Consider the following 22,240-nt stretch of genomic DNA (forward strand, 5'->3'; position numbering starts at 1 on the left):
AGATAATACATGGTTTACTCAACGAGTGGTAAAGTTACATGTCAATCACGCCCTACTCCAGTTTGGGAGCGTGACATTATGTACTTTAAATAATACTTGATTCTAACATCCATGACAGATTGACTTACTATTTCGCTAACAAGGACATTTTAATATATCATACGTTCATCAATTTATAGGATTCTTACTAAATATAATTTGATTTATCAAAAAATTTATCCATAACCCTAGTAGAGAGAGATTGACTTTATATTTTATGTGACAAAAGAAAAAAAATGGAAAAACTGACAAGAGAGCAATATTACTTGGTGGGATATTATTCTTGTTATGATACCTTGTTTCATGCTTTATTACGAATCTATTTACTTTTCTCTGCTTACTATTACTTGTGGGTGTCGTATTTATGTTATGCCATCTTGTTCCATGCTTTACTATGAATTTGTTTAGTATTCCGTGTCTCGAGCCGGGGTCTATCAGAAACAGTCTTTCTATTTCTTTAGAGGTAGAGGTATGGACTACGTACATCTTACCCTCCCCAGACCTCACTATGTGGAAATATACTGGATTTGTTGTTGTTGTTGACAAGAGAGCAATACGAACCAGATTGATTCTGGTTTACATAAACACCCCTAGTTACTGATAAGCAATGATGGTGAAGGCAATCACGCTACAATGATGAGTTGAATACTGGGGTCGGTTGGTTGGGAAATAGTTACCCGGGATAACTTATCCCATCATGCGTATGGGTTAACTTATCCCATCACTGTGGTGTAAATGGTGGGATAAGTTATCCCAGTAGTAACTAATACCTCCAACCAAACATGGGATAAAATAATCAATTATTTTATCTCGAGATAACTTATCCCTTATACCTCACACCAAACGACCAAGATTTCAATGGACTTTTACCAACCAATGTATACTGTTTATTAAAGGTGAAAGAGGATTATTGTTTCCATTTCTTGAAAAATAACAATCCAGCATCAGTTCATCAAATTAAAGAAGTAGAAGACAAAGAAAGCAGAAAAATGCATGAAATACAAACATCTCATTCCCAAAAGGAGAATGAAATTCACTAATTATTTTATTTCCTACTTCTGCCTCTTATAAATCTTTCCCAAAAATGATAGTTGCACTGCTTGCACTGCTTTGCTTGGATGAGCTGCAATAGAGTTGGTCAACTTTTCATAGGTTTTCTTCTCGTATTCCAGAAATACTTCCTACAAAATTCAGAAGAAAATAAATTAAAAGCTGAAGAAACTATGTTTCGACTCCTGGGCATCAAGCGAGATCAACCGCTTGTTGGGGTGTGAAGAGAGAATACGACTTTTGATTTATCTCATGAAATAAGAGATGGGACAAACCAAACTATAATGATAGGGGGTTGAAAAGTGGAATACCTCAAGTTTGAGATCATTATAGAGTGTCTTTATTTTAGCAATGCAAGCAGCGTCATCTTTTCCATAGTTCTCCTGCAAAACAAGCTCTTCTAATTAGCATCTTCAAATAGAACAAAATCTTGATAGAAAATAACCGAGGGACAACGAGTTTCGAGCTTACATATAATATCTTCTTTTGCTCCTCGTTGCAGAGTTCTAGAGCTTTAACAACCAACCAAGAACACTTGAAATCCTGAATATCAGTGCCAATCTGATTGCAAATGAGGTCACTTTAAGATTTCTATTTTTCAAGTTAAAAAAGCTCACTGATTAATTTAAAGGAGCTTTGTACTATGAGCTTCCTTTACAACATACCTTACCCAGCACCTCTGGGTCAGCGAAACAGTCTAGATAATCATCCTACAAAGGAAAAAAAACACAAGTCAGAATCTGTAGCATGAAAGGACAAACATTGTGAAACTGAGTTCTGTCAATGGTTCTTGGGTATATTGGAAACTAAATTAGATGGAATTCGAAAGGCCACTGTGTCCAAGACCACATTCATTACTCCGTTGGCCATGCACAAAATTATTTTTACAGTTTGACCGCATGAAGCACTGTTATTGTTTTGCTCTTTTCCATTTCCCAATGAGATGCAAGGTTAGAATACAGCCGTGAAACTTCAAAAGCATAATCCAGGTTGAGAAAAAAGGAAGACAGTTTCCGTTTTGTTCCATGGTGGAAGTTCATTTTTCCTCATTAAAGGTCAATTTCCAAATGGAAAACGATTCTTTGGAAATAAATATAGAACTTTATACACAATGGAAGTTATTAGGGAGTGGTCATAATTCTCACCTGAACTTGAAAGTAGATTCCCATTTCAATAAGTATGTTCTTGACATCAACATGATTGTCAAGATTCTCTCCTGCCATAAGAAGTGCACATGCCACCTGAAGAGCTTAACCATGAGTACTCTGGTTGTAACTTATATACAAATTAAACTTTGAGTTACATTCTATGATTCTGACCAAACAACTTTTCCAATAGGACCAGAACAGTAAAACACAAATTTATCAGCATATGATTTGCAAAGATGGAAAGGTATTGCTTAAGTAAACTCAGATGGACTTCAAAATAGAGGTTCCACTATGCCTTTCCAAGAATTGCATATAGTTGATATATTTCAAAGAAGATTCAGAACTTTGAAATGTTTTTAAGAGAGCATGAACCTCGAATCAACATGGATACAGGTTTCCCATTTTTTTCAAAAAAAAAAAAAAAACTAGGAAGCAAGTGTTAAGAAACATAGCAGACATGTAATCATTTTCAAAATAGTACAATAATCTGTGAACTCAATTGAAAGGAAGGTTTATACTCACCGGGAGGTAAAATGAATAATAAGCAGTTTTATACTGGACAATCCGGCAATGACTGCATGTAATCACAACATCATAAAGTTAATCATGCAAGAAATACTGCACAAGCCGAAAAATGGCACAAGCCTTGAAAAAGTCTCCTTACATAGGCAATGAGTATTTTGATAAATCTTTCTCTCCTACATGTGTTGTGATCAAATCTATCATTTGTCCAGAGGCAGTCTGGAACTCTACCTGTCAGAGTATGTCCACAAAGCAAAAGAGGGAAACCAAAAAGTTAAGTGTTATATGAGGTTTAATTCAAAGGCCGTTTCATGTGAAAAGAATCATACCTCATTAAACAAATCTAGAAGATCAACATAATAAGACTTTGGCCTGAAGTGGTTCTTCAGAATTCTCGAAATGTGGTTGCGAAGAAGTATGCCATCATTAACAGCAATCATTCCGACCTATAAGAAATATTGAAGCAAAAATGACGGGGTGAAAACAGAATGACGAGTAGTCATAACACATGAAAGTATAAAGCGGGACAAATAGTAATCTCTTTGATTAAGCCCACACCTTTTCTACTTTGTACCAGCATGGTTGACCTCGACGTGTATGAGAGTTATCCATTATATCATCAAGAACAAGGAAGTATGCTTGAAGCTACAACATAAATTGCTCTAATCACACACTTGAAAAGAAGAAAGCCGGAACCAAAGTTAAATTTATTGGGTCACCAAAATTCAGCTTGAGCCACAGATTGAGAAGTATTTAGTTTGCATACCCATTCAATGCACCAGCCAAGAGCAGATGCTTTAAATATTTCATCACTGGTTAGTTCTTTCCCATCATTCAACAAACTATAGCTGTCAATAACAGATAGTCCCCGATTCAGCTTCCCTGCACAAAGAATATACCATCATAAAGCTGCTGGAAGATATTCTCGAGCTATCATGATTGTAAAATTAGAACAAAATTTTAAAATAGTTAAGGAGTAGAAATTCGGTCTTACCTCCAGGGACATTGTACTCCAACATCTGAAACAAAATATAAAAAGTATCAGTTACATATAGACTGTTCAAATATTTGAATAACTCCAAAAGATTAAAAGTGAAAAGAAGAGGAGAACCGTTATCCACAAATGGAAGAACTATAAAGAAGATACAAAAAATACCACATCAACAGTACAGAACTGACAATTAGTTATAGAAAAACCAACTAGTTTACATCAGAAGATAATCCATGTTGAACTCACATCAAAGGTTGTTATAGAGAATCCCCTTTCTCAAATAACGCAGATAAACTGTTGTTATCTCCTTGATGCCTTTTAATACTACCTCTTACTTCATCAAAAATATAATCACACAGGTAAACCTCTCTCTCTCCCACCCTTTCTCCCCCTCTTTGTTACAGGCAAAGACAAGAGAACCCAACAAGCATACACACTCCCCCAGGCAAGCATAAATGACAAGCAAGAGTGCATAGATCTAGAGTAAAGATATGTTGGATTCATATATTCAGGAACATTATACTTCAAGCTTGATGAACATTAGAATAAGCTCCATTTCAATCTAAATTCTAGTGTTGGTCCTATGTTAATTGCCTTGTCATTTTCAATGGTGAGAGAATTTATTTTCTGAAGCATAGACATGTCTTTATGTATTCATCCTCTGTTCATTATATCAAACAAAAAAGAGTCTGCCTTGAACCTAAATTCAAATTTATATTGAGGATATGAAGGAAAGCGCTAAACTTATCAACAATTAACTGAATATATATATATATATATATATATATATATATATATATATATATATGCAAGTCAGAACCTTTATTTTGGCTCATGTCAAATAACACCACCACAAAAAAAAAAATATTCCTCCTAACATGTGTGACTAGCAGATCACTGGTAAGGTGTAACTTTTAAAGTATCAGAGACGACAATGAATAATTAGGAATCAACAATACAAAATCACTTGGATAAACCAATATTCAAACTACTATTTCCTTCATTTCAATTTGTTTGTCTTACTTTCTTTAATTCTAACTTTACACCTGACATGTTCAATACCACAAGATTAAACCAGACAAACAAATTGAAATGAAAAAGTAATGCCCAGTGAAATCTAAAGAATGAAACAAAAGATGAGAAGGATCCATACAAGAATAGCAACTGAAAATGGCCAAATTAAAGCAAGATTTGATGAGTAGAAACTTAACAGATGTAATGCAGCAAGTGGATCTACAAATACACATAGGGACAAATTAAAGAAGGCAGAAATACATACCTTATCGACCCATTCACGAGAATCATCAGTGAATTCGAAACCTGGGTCATTAAGCAACTCAGATTTGAGGACATAGTAGGCTTCCATAAACTTGGACTTGAAATCACTCATTTTCAGAGGCAGATGAAGAGAGTGTGTTTGTGTGGTGTGTTTGCTTAGCTTGCACTTTGCAGAGGAGGAGATCTGGGGGTCGTTAAACACTAGGCAGGATTGGAAGTTGTTTTTATAGGAAAAACCAGCGTCGTACTTTGCTGAACTATTGTTCAGTCATACAAATGCGCCCGCCACTCACGTGTCTTTTCTTTTTCCCTTGTTTTACATGTACATTGAACTATCTTTGGCACAATTTATATGACATAATTTAAATTTTAAAAATTATTATTTTTTTAATTATAAATTTGAACATATACATTATTCCATATACATATAAACTATCTTTTGTTTCAATTTATATAACATAATTTAAATTTCAAGAATTAATTCATTTTAATTATAAATTTGGGTGTATACATTATTGGCCATATACCAATTTATATGATATAATTCAAATTTTCAAAGCCAAACTTTTTATTTTAACTATTAATTTGGACATATAAATTATCGCTTGTCCCAATTTATATAACAAAGTACAAATTTCAACAACCAAACCTGTTTTTTTACCGTAAATTTAATATACTCCGAGTCTTAAAGTTTTTAAAAAACAAATTACATATTTATCAATTACATAAAAAGTACTATATAGTACAAGAATTAAAATTTTAAAACAGTTAAATGATATACGAATAAATTGCGGTCAAATTTTTGTTTTACTTGACTCTCGAATCTTATAAAGGATGTATCGAATAAATAAAGGGCATGTGAATAAATCGCGGTCAAGGATCTTATTAATTGACTCTCGATATTTGAACTATGTCATTGTGGGCAACGAAATTAAATTAAATTAAAATCCGTACGAAATTCATATTATATTAAATTCAAAATATATTAGTACTAAATAAATATTGTGGATTAATACAATTGGATGAATTATTTAAGTCCAAACATGTATGGATTTAATTAATGTACAATTTTTATTGGGCTAGCCCACAAGATTCAAGAACAGGCTCGAAAGCCCTTGAATTCAAGTATAAGTCAAGATCATATCCATCAAATCCACAAATCTAGTTCAAATTCAAGATCAAGCTCGAAGCACTTGAATTTATATTTGAAAAGGCGAATCAGAGGATTCATAGAGATTGTAACACTCATATATTGAAATCAATAAAATGATTATTGTAATATTTTTCTTGTCTCGATTATTATTTATTTTTTCAGTCTCGAAATTTTATTGTCCAACAAATTTTGGCACGCCCAGTAGGACAATCTCTACCTCTCATCTCAACTTTTTAAACTTCAAAGTTTAAGAGCAACGAAATGACTTTCAAAAAGGACAATTCTCAATCATCTGCTTCCAAGGCTGCTGATTCCAAACTCTTTGCTTAAGTAGAGAGCATCCTTAGTTTTACTTTTGAAAGCTTTAGAGTTGTCACAAGGAGCAAGTCCAACAAACTAGGACAACAAACACATCAAGTGTCGTTTACACCAGCTCTAATTTTTGGATCTTCAACCCCAAAATAAGCGAGATCCTATGCAACTGCTTCAGGAGGAGGAAGCAATGTGGAAGAGTCACTTAAGAAGACTCTATCTCTACTTAAGCACTCTAGTTCTAAATACCCTAGCATAAAGAATGATCGTTCAACCAACTTATCATCTTCACTTACATTGCGTAAGTTGAGCACTTCAAAGATCAGCTTATGCAATAATTCGTGTTGCTCTCCAACATCTCCGGTAATTATGTAAGCCATGGTGACTGATGCCTCATCCGTAAAGAAGCAACTTGCAAACTTGACGAGGGCAATTGAAGCTCTCACTAAGTATGTGCAAAATCAAGACTCTTGGATTGATAAGTTGGTGGAAAGAATGAATGGCTTAATAGACAGAGAGTCTATACATGCACCTGGGAAAGCTCCAGAAGGTCACGAGGTAGAACATACTGAAAAACAAACACCACCAGCTAAGGAGGTACAAGTTTCTTCTAAGGGAATGATCCCGATTGATCAATTGAAAGAGTTCATTGAAGGGACCCTCAAAGATAAGTATGATATTATCACCAAGTTTTCCCTTACGTACGCCAAGCCCTACACTATAAGAATTGATAACCTCAAAATGTCTGTCGGCTATCAACCCCTTAAATTTTAATAATTTTAGGGAAAAGAAAATCGAAAACAATATGTCACACACTTTATTGATACATGTAATAATGTTGGAACTTACGGTGACTATCTTGTCAAATAGTTTATTCGTTCTCTAAAAGAAAACGTCTTCGATTGGTATACAGACCTTGAGCCTAACTCCATCGATAGTTGAGAGCAATTAAAGCATAAATTCCTAAACTATTTTTATAGCATAGGGCGTACAGTGAGAATGGTAGAGCTCATGAATACTCGGTAAAGAAAGGATGAGCCAGTCATTGAGTTCATCAATCGATAGAGAAATGCAAGTCTAAAATGCAAAGATAGGCTCAGTAAAACTTCTGCAATAGATATGTGCATCCAAGGAATGCACTAGAAATTTTTCTATATCTTGCAATGCATTAAACCAAAATGCTTTGAAGAGCTAGCTACTCATGCTCACGACATGGAGTGGAGCATGTCTTCTGCCGGAAAGAGAGTAGCGCCTATTCATGACCCCGAAAGGGAATAGGATAAGCAAGAACCCAAAAGATGGAGCAAGTTTGTCCTAAAAAATAAAAATAAGGAATTCATGAATGTTAATGTGTCTCCTGTAAATATCACTATGAAGGTGAGCAAGAAGCAAAGGATGAAGATGACTTCTCGAGCACGTCCAAATTGGAAGTTAACTTTAAAGGAGATACAAGAAAAGAAATACCCTTTCCTTGATTTTGATGTTTTCGAGATTTTTAATGAACTCCTCGAGTATAAGCCCATTAAAATTCTAGAGATAAAGTGGCCTAACAAAGCTGGAAGGACCAATTACCCGAATAATTGCAAGTATTATAGGCTTTTGGGTCACCTCTGGAAAAGTGTTTTGTCTTTAAGTACAAAGTCATGCAATTAGCAAATAAGAAGAACAGCTTCTTTGATGATGATAAGGATAGTTCTCATCAAATATCTATCACTTTTGGCTTGCTCTATCTGGTCTAAATATATGTCGAAAAGTATAATAAGAAACTATTAGAGTATGACAAGTCTTCAGTTGATGAAGGTGATGATGAAGGTTGGAATCTAGTGACTAGGCATAGACTTAAAAAGACTAGTCTATAAAAGGACTCGTTCGAGCAACCAACTAAAAGAAGGATAGTGAAAAAACCAAGAAAACAGAGGGTGGTTGAGCTTTCGAAGAAGATGAGGGTAATTGAGCTTCACCATAAAAAAACATGGCGTCCAGTGACTTTGGAAGAATTCTTACCAAGTTGGTTTCGTACAAAGACTGCTCAAGTCAACCTTGAGGCATCTTTTTTTAATACTTCCAAAGAGGGGGAAAAGGTTGAAAATCTACCGATGGAAGTTTCTTCATCTTCTGAAAAACTTACTGAAACTCTTGGCCAAGAGGCACATGTATGTAATACAAGAATCACATTTATAAAAAATAATCTTCTGCTTGGTGAAACCCTATACAATCGTCCTTTGTATATGATGGGTCAAATTGTAGGAAAGAAGATAAATAGAATACTAATAGATGAGGGATCCAGAGTAAACATCCTTCCTATTCATATAATGAAGTAACTTGGCATCGCTACTGACGAACTTGTCAGAAGCCATTTGATGATCCAAGGCTTTAACCAAGGGGGTCAAAGAGCCATGAGATCTGTCAAATTGGGGATTCATATGGATGATTTTCGATCAAATGCGTTGATGCATATGATCAATCCCAAGACTTCATATAATATATTTCTTGGTAGGCCTTAGGTACTTGAGAATAAAATTATCTCATCCTCTTACTAATGCTTGGAGTACCTCAAAGGCAGAGTGGAAAGAAATATAGTTGCCGATGATAAGTCATTTTCTAAAGCTGAGTCATGCTTTGTCGATGCAAAACTCTACTTGAAGAATTATATTGTGAATAAGAAAAGGGTTGATGATATCATCAATACTAAGTATGACGATCTTGCAGCTAAGAAGGTCGTGGTGACTATTGAAAAAGCTGCCACCAAGAAGTATCTCTCCACTTTAAATAATGAAAGTGTTACATCTTTGATAAAGAAGGCAAATTCGATTCTCTGCTACGTACCAAAGGTAAAGAAAGAAAAAGATCATTCATTTGATGCCCAAGATAATGTGCTAAGAGGGATAACTCTTATCAAATGGATTGACTTAATAAATCCATCCTCAAGGATACTAGGAGAATTTATGGCTCAAAATCTACCATAAGAGATAACACTCCTTCCGAAGCTTATAAAAGAGTGCTTTGATCTAAATGAATACAAGATATTTGTAAAGGCTGGATATAATCCTAACAAGCCATCAAGGTTGGGCAAATTTTTGTATGAAGGTACAACCATGCAGGCATATGAATGCCTAGGGTACATGCAATCACCTTTGATTCACATTTCCATAAGAAGGGTGGCTAGTAACTACGTCACTGTAGAAAAGAATATTGTATCTAACAAAAGTGAAACACCCTGAGTTTGATCCTTGGAAATTTCTTAAGTTTTAAACTTTTTGAACATCATACAACTTGGGCTACTAGTCATATGATATGGATATGAACTAGGGGGACCAAGTCATATGTTAAGCAGTGTGTTCTTGAGCATGTACAGTCCTAGCTTTTAATAAAATCTATATGAGTCGTATGGAGATGGTACGAGCGGTATAGTCCAATTCGTATATTGTCTAGTGTCCAACCCCTTGGATTCTATCTTGGATAAAATTTGAGGGTACTAGACGTATGGTATGGGTATAATTTAGAAAACGGAAGTCGTATGATAAAAAGTATGTGATCTTTAATATTCTATCTAGGGTATGTGTGGTGGGTACCACTCGTATGTTGTGTGTATGAGTTAAGGGGGGAGTCATACCCTCTTGCAGTGATTTTTACAGTTTAAGTTGGGGGTATTCTAGATATTTTACCTCTTAACCCCTTTTGACCCCACAACTTAAAACATTTTTGGGATATCATTTGCACTAGTATTCTCAATCAAAAAAATTCAGCACACTCTCAAATCTCTCTCAAGCTCTTGGGTTAAAAAAGGCTAGGGTTTCCTTCAAGGTGGTTAATTAAGGCTTATAAGGGTGGTATCTGTCTGTACTCTTTGGTATCTAAGGAATATTATTCCTCCCTCATTGTTAATTTAACTAAATTCATATTTTAATGAATGGTTTTCATGACTTAATTGTAAGTATTGTTTGGCTTTGAATTATATATTGGAGGTTTTGGTTGTAAATGGTTGGATAATTTTTTCTCATGCTTTACTTATGGTTTTACAAATTAAGATTGTGGTTTGAACATGTGATTGCACGGGAATGGTCAATTAGTACTTGCTTTTTGTTTTGAAAACTATGTGCCCTCAACATGTTTGTTGAAATGCCTATAAGAATTGTTTTGTTACTTAGTTTGACTTTTATTAAAACTATTGCATTGTATAGTTTGGTTGTTGAACCTAAATTGGTTTAAATGGCTTCAAATGATTTTATAAGGCCTTAGTGGCCATGGTTTTGGTAAATTGGAATCATGTGGGGTACATGGAAATACCCTAAGTGTTGGCTAATTATATTGCTTGCAAGCTATAGTCGGCATAACGACACCACTTCATAAAGCCTTGGTTATTAACTTTTAGAATTGGTGGTTAATTATGTGCTAATAGTTTTAATTGGGCAATAGTGGCGGGTTGTGATAGCTAACCATAAAGGTGTGAGTCCAATAGAAGAACAATGGAAACTTATATTTACTGACATGAGGGTTGGTCATGGGGACCATATACTTGTGAGGTACACAGAAATACCCTAAGTTATACTTGTATATATGTATCATGGAGGGTGAAGGTTACACAGGAATCCCCAGCCCTTGTGATATCTTCGGTTCATGTGGCTACATGCACTGGGTACTGTTTAGAAAGTAACACTGGACCCATATAGCCCATAGGTGGTTTTAGGATGGTCAAGCTACACAACCCAGGTTAAGATTTTAAATGCATGCTAAACCCGATTCCCTTTCCCGACATGGATTATATATATGTATATGTATGGATGTAATTGCATATTGTTATTTAATTAGTTTTAAATGTTGGCATTATTTTATCCTTACTCTTGAGTATATGCTAGCATTTACTCGCTAACCCATCTTTTGGCATTGTATCCCCACACGATGCAGGAACCGGACATACACTCCTCCTGCTCAGTAACTTAGATTTAGGAATAACTTTATGTCGGATTAAAGTAGTGAGCTTATGTACTCTGAAAGACTCCATTCCATCTTATAACTTCTCTACATACTTTTGTTATTTCTTAGACTTTGGTTTTTAGCTATGGTCGGGGGCATGTTCCAACCAGATATTATTTTAATTTCTGATAGAGGCTTTATGACACTACTTTAGGTTGGCATGAGAGGTATCGGTATTGGCATCAAGCTTGACATTGATATTAGTATTCCATTTGACTGTAGGTGATTTATGATTGTTCTATCTTATTATGTTTTATAATCAAAATTCATCTTATATCTGGTATAGGGTGGTTATGGTTGGGCATTTAGGGTAGTCTCCAGTCCCGATAGGGCTTGAGGCACCCGAAATGACTAGGCCCTAGTTTAGGTCGTGTCAGATTTGTATCAAAACCCTAGGTTCATGATTAATTAGGAGTCCACAAATCCATGTTGAATAGAGTCTCTTTTAAGGGTGTGTCGTACACCACACCCATAAGGGAGAGGCTATAAGGCATTTAGGAATATTTCTCTTTCTTGTGTTCTGTTTCAAGATATAAAGTCTAAGTACTAAATTCTTCTATAATTTCTATTTGTTTAGTTTTTAGATTATTCCTCGATGAGTTGAAGTTCACAAAAAATCTTTTGTCCCAATTGGGGACAATATTGATAGAATACGTACTACTTATGAGATCCATACCCTATCTAGAGGTCTAGTTCTAAATTATTCAGGCATTTTATTAGTTCCCTCTACTCCTTCCTAAGCTCCTCAGGCTAAAGTGATGAACACTAAGTTTTGTCAGTCTATTCATATATTGGTAAAATTGGTAGCTACTCAGTCTGAGCATGGTGTTTCTATTACTCCATCTTCTGAGGCTACAAGGGTTGGCTAGTTCATGAGGTTGAACCCTCCGACCTTTACGGGTGTTAAGGTGGAGGAGGATCCTTAAGGTTTCCTGGATGAAATAGAAATATTTTTATGAGTTATGCATGCCATGAATGTGGAAGACATGGAGTTTGTTGCCTTCCAGCTGAAGAATATGGTGTACTAATAGTACGAGAAATGGGAACAGTCAAGTGGTGATGATACTGAGTTATCCCTATGGGAGGATTTTTCTAATACTTTCTTAGATCGCTTCTTTCTTCAGGAGTTGAGGGAAGTAAAAATGAAAAAGTTTGTTAATCTGAAGCAAGGTAAGATGTCAATCAAGGAGTATGCCTTAAAGTTTCACCAGTTGTTGCGGTAATGCTCCGGAGTTGGTTTCTAGTATGAGGGTTCGAATGAGAAAGTTTTATTTGGAATTATCTCATGAGTTAATCATTGAAAGTAAGGGTGCCTTGTTAATTAAGGACATAGATATCTCTAGGTTGGTTGTGTACATGCACCAAGTAGAAAAAGAGAAGAAGAAGCAGGTTGAGTTAAGTGAAAGGAAAGAAAAGAAGTTTAAATTTTTTAAGCAAGGTGGTAGCCAATAACAGAGTGGCAGGGGTGGTAGTAAGTGGCCCAGGAAGAAGTGGGGTAATTCTGGATCTTACTCGACGGCTAGAGCTCCCTACCCAAATTCATTGGGTGATAAGTATTTCCATGGTGGCGACAACTTCAGGGCATAGGGTGCCTAATCTCAGGCTAATGGGGATCAATCAGCTCCATCATATCCTCTATGTAGATTCTATGGCCGTTTGTATCTAGGCTTATGTGATAAGGTAAAGGACAGGCGCTTTGGCTTTGATCAGGACAAACACATGCTTAGAAATTGTCCTATTGGTAAGGTTGCCTCTGGGGTAAACAAGGTTCCTGTTGCATCTTTTTTAGCTCCAGCGCCAAAGGGTGCTGGCTCCAGCACTGATCAAAATTGTCTTTATGGTTTCACTACCCGATAGGAGTTTGAGGCATCACCTGATGTCATGACTGGTATGTTGAAACTCTTTTCTCGTGATGTGTACTATTTACTTGATCTGGGGTCCACTCTATCTTATGTGAACCTATTTATGGCTGTGTATTTTGGTTTTGGTCTGGAGTGTATTTTAGACCCGTTTTTTTATTTCTTCCCCAATAGGTAACACTGTGATTGCTAAAATTTTTTATAAGGGGTGTGTGGTATCTATTGGTAGTAAAAGAACTTTGGTGGATCTGTTTGAGTTAGATATGGTGGATTTTGATGTTATATTGGGGATGGATTAGTTCCACTCATTCTATGCTTCTCTAGATTGTCAAATCCTAAGGTTGTTTTTAAATTTTCTAATGAGCCAATTATTGAGTAGGAGGGTGGTTTCCTCACTCCTAAGGGGAAGTTCATTCATATCTTAGAGCTCGAAGATTAATCTTCAAGGGGTGTTTCTGTCATCTAGTCCGAGTTAAAGATTCTAACTCAGAGGGTCCTTCTTTGCATCTTATCCTTGTGGTGAATGAATTTCCCGAGGTCTTTCCTGATGACCTTTCTGGTGTTCCTTTAACTATGAAGATTGAGTTTGGGATTGATCTTATTTCAGACACTCAGCCGATTTTTATTCCTCCGTATAGAATGGCTCCAGATGAGCTGAAGAAGCTTAAGGAGCAATTAAAGAACCTCTTAGATAAGGGTTTCATCCATCTTAGTGTGTCCCCGTGGGGGTGTACATGTGTTATTCGTGTGTAAGAAAGATGGTTCTCTTTAGATGTGTATTGATTATCGGTAGTTGAATAAGGTGACAGTAAATATCCTCTTCCATGGATAGATGATTTGTTTGATCAGTTGCAGGGTGCTAAGTTTTTCTCCAAGATAAATCTCTAATCCAGGTTTTATCAGTTAAAGATTAGGAAGGGATATATCCCTAAGACTTTTTTTCGTACGTGGTATGGTCATTTTGAATTTCTGGTTATGTCTTTTAGGTTGATCAATGCCCTAGCAGTATTCATGGATTTGATGAATAGGGTTTTTCGTCAGTTTCTGGATTTATTTGTCATTATCTTCATAGATAATATTCTGGTGTATTTTATGAGCGAGGTGGAACATGCGAATCACCTCCATGTTGTGTTGCAGACTCTGAAAGAACAATAGTTGTATGCGAAATATTCATAGTGTGAATTCTGGTTGAGCGTTGTCATTTTTTTAGGTCATATCATTTTTAATAAGAGGATCATGATAGATCCACAAAAGGTTGTAGTAGTTAAGAAATGGCCTAAATCCATGACTCCAATCGATATTCATAGCTTTTTGGGTTTAGCTAGTTATTATTAGAGGTTTGTAGAGAGTTTTTCCTCTACAGCATCCCTGTTGACTAAATTGACTCAAAAAAAGGTAAAGTTCTTGTGGTCTGATGCTTGTGAGGGTAGTTTTGAGAAGATGAAGGATAAGCTAACTTTGGCTCTAGATTTGACTTTGCTTGAAGCCGCTGATGGGTTTGTGGTCTAGTATGATGTATACCGTATAGGGCGTTGTTGTGTTATGATGCAACATAGTAAGGTGATAGCTTATGCCTCTAGGCAGTTGAAGGTGCATGAGAGAAATTATCTTACTCATGATTTAGAATTGTTAGCTGTGGTGTTTGCGTTTAAAATCTAGTGTCACTATTTGTATGGAGTACATATGGATATCTTTTCTGATCATAAAAGCTTACAGTATGTGTTACTCAGAAAGAGCTTAACCTCAGACAAACGAGATGGCTTAAGCTTCTCAAGGATTACGACATGATTCTTCACTACCATCCAAGTAAGGCTAATGTGGTTGTTGCTGCTCTTAGCAGATTATCCATAAGGAGTCTAGCTCATATGGATAAAGAGAAGTGGGAGTTGGTGAAGGATATTCACTGTTTAGCTAACCTTGGAGTTTGTCTCTTGGACTCTGAGAATGGTGGAGTATTCATTCAGAAAGTGGCACAGTCGTCTCTTGGTGCTGATATTAAGAAGAAACAAATATTAGATCCTGTCTTGATGAGGATCAAGGGTGAAATAGGCAGGCAGAAGGTGATGGCCTTTGGGATTAGTGGTGATGGTACTTTGCGGTACCAAGGGAGGTTATGTGTTCCCAACACTGGTGGGTTACAGTAAAAAATCTTAGCTAAGGTGCTTGAGTCATGCTATATCGTTCATCCTAGCTCGGCAAAAATATATCATGACCTTGAATAATATAAAGAGGGATATGGTGAATTTTATGGCCAAGTTTGTGGTATGTCATCTAGTGAAAGTTGAGCATATGAGGCCCAGAGGATTGTATCAACAAATTGAGCTACACAAATTAAAGTGGGAAGTAATCAACATGGATTTCATTATTGGTCTTTCTCGATCTCGGAAATAGTTTGATTCGGTTTGGGTCATTCTGGATAGGATGACAAAGTCGGCTTACTTTTGTCTAGAGAGGACTAACTTCTTGGCTGAGGATTATACAAGGTTGTATCTTCATGAGATTGTGAAGTTGCATGGGGTGCCTATTTCTATTATCTTAGATCGTGGTACGCAGTTTACATCTCACTTTTGGCAGTCGTCTCAGAAAGGTTTGGGGACTAAGGTTAGCAGTCGGATGGACAGGTAGAAAGGATTATTCAAACATTGGAGGACATGCTTCGTGCTTGTGTGATTGACTATGGTGGTAGTTGGGTTGAGCATTTACCTTTTGTAGAGTTTGCTTATAACAATAGCTACCACTCTAGCATTAGAATAGCTCCATTTGAAGCTTTGTATGGTAGAACGTGTAAGTCTCTTATTGGGTGGTTCGAGGTTGGTGAGGCAGAGATGTTTGGTCTGAATTTGGTTTACTAAGCCACTATGGTGAAGGTGAAGCTGATTCAAAATAGACTTAAGGCTGTCCAAAGTCGTCAAAAGTCCAATACGGATGTGAGGCGATAGAGTTAGAGTGTGAGGTTAGGGATAGGGCATTCTTGAAGGTATCTTCCATGAAGGGAGTAATGACGTTTGGTAAGAAGGAGAAGCTCAGTACCGATATGTTAGCCCGTAATCAATTTTTAGAAGGGTTGGTAATATTGCGTATGAGTTGGATTTGTCCTTTAGTTTGAGCTCCATTCACCCGATTTTCCATGTTTATATGTTGAGAAAGTGTATAGGTGATCTGTCTCAAATCATGCCTATCAAGGATATTGGTATTTCGGGTTCTTTGTCTTATGAAGAGGTTTTGATCAATATCTTGGACCAGTAGGTTCGTCAGTTGTGGACCAAGGATGTAACTTCGGTCAAGGTTCTTTGGAGGAACCACAAGATTGAAGAGGCTACATGGGAAGCCGAAGAGGACATAAACTCCAAATATCCGTTCCTATTTTCTGCTTCAAAAATTTGTACGTAAGGTATGTATTCTTCATCATACTTTTTTTTTCAAACTTTGTTAGAGGAAAAATTGATTTCCTTGCATCTTTGTTTTCTAACTTAGTTAAAGGTTGCAGTAGGGGGTGTTTGGGGTTTAAATCATGCTAGTCATGCCTTGTTCCATCATTCGATGATGAATGATCTAAGTGGGGGAGAATTTAAACACCCTGAGTTTGATCTTTAGAAATTTCCTGAGTTTTAAACTCTTTGGACATCATACGACTTAGGTTACTAGTAGTATGATCTGGGTATGACCTGGGGGTCTAAGTCGTATGTTAAGTAGTGCGTTCTTGATCATGTATTTTTCTAGGTATGACTAGACTCCATATAAGTCGTATAGAGATAGTGCCAGTGGTATAGTCCAATTCGTATGCCATCCAACCCATTGGATTATGTCTTGGATATGATTTGAGGATACTAGTCGTATCGTATGGGTACGATTTGGGCAAGGGGAGTCGTATAATAGACAATGTGTGATGTCCAACATTTTGCCTAGGGTACAAGTGGTGGGTACTACTCGTATGTTGTGTGTACGAGTTAAGGGGGGAGTCGTAACCTCCTGCGGTGATTTTTACAGTTTAAGTTGGGGTATTCTGGACATTTCTCCTCTTAACTCCTTTTGATCCCGTGACTTAAAACACTTTTGGAACATCATTTACCTTAGTATTCTTAATAAAAAACACTCAAAACACTCTCAAATCTCTCCCAAGCTATTAGGTTAAGAAAAGGCTAGGGTTTCCTTCAAGGTGGTCAATTAAGGCTTACGAGAGTGGTTTCTCTCCGTACTCTTTGGTATCTAAGGCATGTTACTCTTCTCTCATTTTTAGTTCAACTAAATTCATGTTTTAATGAATGGTTTTCATGACTTAATTGTGGGTATTATTTGGTTTTGAATTATATGTTGGGAGTTTTTGTTAGATATTGTTTTCCCATACTTTACTTATGGTTTTTCATATTATGATTATGGTTTGAACATGTGGTTACATGGGAATGGTAAATTGGTACTTGATTTTGGTTTTGGAAACGATATGCCCTCAACATATTTGTTAAAATGCCTATGAGAATGGTTTTGTCACATAGTTTGCCTTTTTTTGAAACTATTGCATTGAAGAGTATGGTTATGGAACCTAAATTGGTTTAAATAGTTGTAAATGATTTGGTAAGCCCTTGGTGTCCACAGTTTTGGTAAATTAGAAATTATGTGGGGTATATGGAAATCCCCTAAGTGTTGGTTAATGACATTGCTTGCAAGTTATAGTCGGTATGACGATACCACTTCATAATGCCTTGGTTAATAACATCTGGAATTGGTGGTTGGTTATGTACTAATGGTGTTAATTAGGCAATAATAGTGGGTTGTGATAGATAATCGTGAAGGTGTGTGTCTAATGGACGTACACTGGAAACTCATGTTTGCCGACATGAGGGTTGGTTATGGTGACATATACTTGTAGGGCACACGGTAATCCTTAAAGTTATACTTGTATATATGTATCATGGAGGGTGAAGGGTACACGGGAATCTCCGACCCCTGTGATATCTTTGGTTCTTGCGGCTACTTGCATTGGGGCCTATTTAGGGGGTAACACTAGACCCATATAGCCCGTTGGTGGTTTTAGGATGGTCAAGATTGTCTAAGTTATGATCTTAAATGCATGTTATACCCGGTTCCCTTTCCTAACGTGGATTATATATATGTATATGTATGGATGTGATTGCATATGGTTATTTATTTGGTTTTAAATATTGGCATTATTTTATTCTTACTCCTGAGTACATGCTAGTGTTCATACGCTAACCCATCTTCGGGCACTTTATCCCCACATGATGCAGGAACCGGCCATACTATTCCTCTTTTTCAGTAACTTGGATTTAGGGACAGCTTTGTGTTGGATTGAAGTGGTGAGCTTTCATAATCCGAAAGACTCCTTTTCATGTTATAAACTTATTTACATACTTTTGTTATTTCTTAGACTTTGGTTTTTGGCTATGGTCGGAGGCGTGTACCGACCAAATGTTGTTTTGATTTTGGATAGAGGCTTTGTGAGACTACTTTGGGTTGGAATAGGCGGTGTCGGTATTGATGTCAGCATTGGCATTAGTATTAGTATTGGGGTTGACTCTGTTTGACTATATTTGATTTATGATTGTTCCATTTATTATGTTATATAATCAAAATTGATCCGACATCGGGTGTAGAGTGGTTATGGTTGGGTATTGGGGGTGGCCTCTTCTCCTGATTGGGCTTGAGGAACCCGACACGACTTGGCCCTGGTTTGAGTCGTGTCAAAAAGGCCTTCTCTCTTTGATTGATTAGGATAACCAACTATAATAACTGCTATTTTTGAGAGTTTGGGTCCACTAAATACCAAGAAAAATAGAAAGCATCGAAGAAGTTGTCTAAATACAACAAGACACTCTTAACCTAAGAATCCGAAAGAATTCCAAAGTTTGATTCCTTCTAGAATAAGACAACATACAGAACTGGTGATTTCATGCAAATAGGTATTAAAAGCAAAGATGCATACTATGGTTTTTACCAAGAAGCTTGAAGAAGATGAAGAAAGTGTTGGCTCCTCATGTCATGTTATAACCTAAAATGAGAATGAAGTCCCATCTTAAATGAAGGTTAAAGAAGAGATGGAAGATACTTTTTGGTGTTACCTCATATCCATTAACGACGATGATCTTCAAGAGGAGGTAGATGCTCCATCACAACTTGAAGAAGGAGTGAAGTCCACGATAGATCCTTTGAAGGAAGTTAATCTTGGAACCAATGAAGACTTCAGACCAACTTACCTGAGTACAGTTCTAGAAATAGAGGGGGAAATTGCTTATAGGGACATACTTAAAGAATATACAAATGTCTTCACTTAGAGTTATAAGGAAATTGCTGGCCTAGATCCAATAGTAGCAAACAATTAGTTGGCAGTCAAGAATGGGGCTCGTCCTATTAAGCAAGCCCAAAGAAACTTTGGGCCAGAGTTGGTTCCATTGATTGAAAATGAAGTTAACAATATCACTGAATCTGGCTTTATTCATGAAGTCAAACACCCTACATGGATTTCAAGTATTGTTCTAATACGAAAGAAGAATGGTCAAATTTAAGTTTGTGTTGACTTTCAGGATCTGAACAATGCCTACCCTAAGAATGATTTTCCAGTCCCCATACTAGAGTTAATGATTGATTCGACCACTGGTTATGAGGTACCATCCTTCATGGATGGTTCATATAGCTACAACCAAATCTGCATGTTGCCAAAGGATGAAGAGCTCACTGCATTTTATACGCCCAAAGGTATTTATTGCTATAAGGTGATGCCTTTTGGTTTAAATAATACTGGCACCACTTATCAAAGGGATATGTAAAACATCTTTGATGGCCTACTCCATCAAAATATTGAATGCTATGTGGATGACCTAGTGGTGTAGTCAATAAAGAGAGATGGCCATTAAAAGATTTAAGAATGGTATTCGAGTTGCTTCAAAGATATCAACTTAGGATAAATCCATTGAAATGTGCCTTTGGAGTTGCTTCTAGAAAGTTCCTTGGCTTCATTATACAACATTGAGGAATTAAAATTGATCCGGCCAAGGTAGATACAATTTTAAAGATGCCCGAGCCTCGAAACATTCATAAGTAAAAAAGTCTTTAAGAAAGGCTAGCATATTTAAGGAGGTTCGTCTCAAATCTGGCTGGGAAATGTCATCCATTTAGCCAACTCGTAAAGAAAAATGCTCCTTTTTAATGGGACCAAGCTTGTAGTAAGTCCTTTGAGAGTATCAAATCATACTTGATGAAGAATCCAGTTCTTGCGACACCTATACCTGGAAAACTGTTGATATTCTACATCGCGGCACAAGAAAGGTCTGTTGGAGCACTACCAGCATAAGAAAATAGTGAAGGCAAAGAAAACTCTTTTTTCTATCTAAGTAGAATGATGACACCAAATGAGCTGAATTATTCTCTAATCGAAAAAATATGTTTGGCATTGGCCTTCTCAATCTAAAAAATGAAACACTACTTTCAAGCTCAAGTTATCTGTCTTATGTTTAGGGCAAATCCCATAAAATTTGTAATGTTGAAATCAGTCCTTAGTGATCGACTTGTAAGATGGTACCTTCAATTTCAATAATTTGAGATTATGTACGTTCCCCAAAGGGCTGTAAAGGACAAGTATTGGCAAATACCTAATACTTGATGATTGGAAACTGACCAATGAACTTTCTAATGAAGTTGCAATGGTTGTTGAAGCCAGACCCCCGTGGAAGATGTACTTTGATGGTGCCGTACATCAGGTAGAGTGCTGGTATGGTATTTGTCACTCCACAAGGAGAGGTCATCCCATACTCTTTTACCTTGACAAATCATTGCTCTAATAATGTTCCTGAATATCAAGCACTAATACTTGGACTTAAGATGGCTTTCGACATGAAACAACTATAATACAAGTCTTTGGTGACTCTCAATTGGTGATTAAGAAGCTTTTGGGAAGATATGAAGTAAAAAATCATGAGCTATGCTCATTTCATGATTATGTTCAAAATTTAATAGGATGTCTTGGAGAAGTAACCCTCTAGCATGTTCCAAGGGAAGAAAATAAGCAAGTTGATACCCTAGCTGCTTTGGCCTTAACCCTAACTCTTTCAAATCAGACACGAGTTACTATCTACCAAGAATGGGTAGTACTGTCACTGAATGAGGATAAACATGTAGAAAATAAGGTTGAGCACCTCATCACCGTTTCTGAAGCTATAAAAGAAGATTGGCGACAACCTGTCATTGACTACTTATGTTATGGGATCCTTCCAGAGTATCTAAGGAGAAGGACTGACATCCATCGTTGTGAACCTCGCTTTCTTTACTATAAAGATATTCTATACAAAATATCATTTGAAAGAGTACTCTTATGATGTTTGGGAGAAGAAAAAACATTTCAAGATTTACAAAAAGTATATTTGGGAGCTTATGGATCTCATCAGTTAGGATCGAAGCTCTATTTTCATAATAATAGAATAAGGTACTATTGGCCAACAATTATGAAAGATTGCTTGGACTATGCTAGAAGATGCAAAGCTTGTCAATTTCATGCAAATTTTATACATCAACCTCCTGAGGTACTACACCCAATTATATCATCTTGGTAATTTAATGCTTGGGGATTGGATGTCGTTGGACCAATGCCAAATTCTTCTGATGGGCACCTGTATATCTTAGCTGCAACAGATTACTTCTCAAAATGGGTCAAAGCTATTACTCTTATGGAAGTAAATAAAGAAAACATTGCAAACTTTATTCGAGTGAATATCATCTACCTCTTTGGAATCCCTCAGTACATAATAACTGACAATGGTAAGCCATTTGATAATAAGTTAATGAATAAGATTTGTGATCTCTTTGGTTTTAAGATGCACAAATTTTCTATGTGGCATGCTGCTGCCCATGTTCCAGCCAAAGCATTTAATAAGACTTTATGTAATCTGTTAAAGGAAGTGGTCTCCAA

The 22,240-nt window shown here is 36.4% G+C and overlaps 1 protein-coding gene across 1 annotated transcript; it reads right to left on the bottom strand.

Annotated features, from left to right (window-relative positions):
- Positions 1-961: 961 nt before the first annotated feature.
- On the bottom strand, positions 962-5,202 carry LOC107863738 (farnesyl pyrophosphate synthase 1-like). Its single transcript, NM_001324870.1, is given in 12 exon segments — positions 962-1,220; positions 1,401-1,472; positions 1,561-1,650; positions 1,755-1,799; positions 2,235-2,330; positions 2,760-2,811; positions 2,902-2,990; positions 3,089-3,205; positions 3,318-3,404; positions 3,526-3,641; positions 3,754-3,778; positions 5,030-5,202. Coding segments are annotated over 12 exon segments (1,029 nt in total). The 5' UTR covers positions 5,141-5,202; the 3' UTR covers positions 962-1,091.
- Positions 5,203-22,240: the final 17,038 nt, after the last annotated feature.

This window comes from Capsicum annuum, chromosome 3 (genome assembly GCF_002878395.1).
Source record: "Capsicum annuum cultivar UCD-10X-F1 chromosome 3, UCD10Xv1.1, whole genome shotgun sequence".
In the NCBI taxonomy this organism is placed as follows: Eukaryota; Viridiplantae; Streptophyta; class Magnoliopsida; order Solanales; family Solanaceae; genus Capsicum; species Capsicum annuum.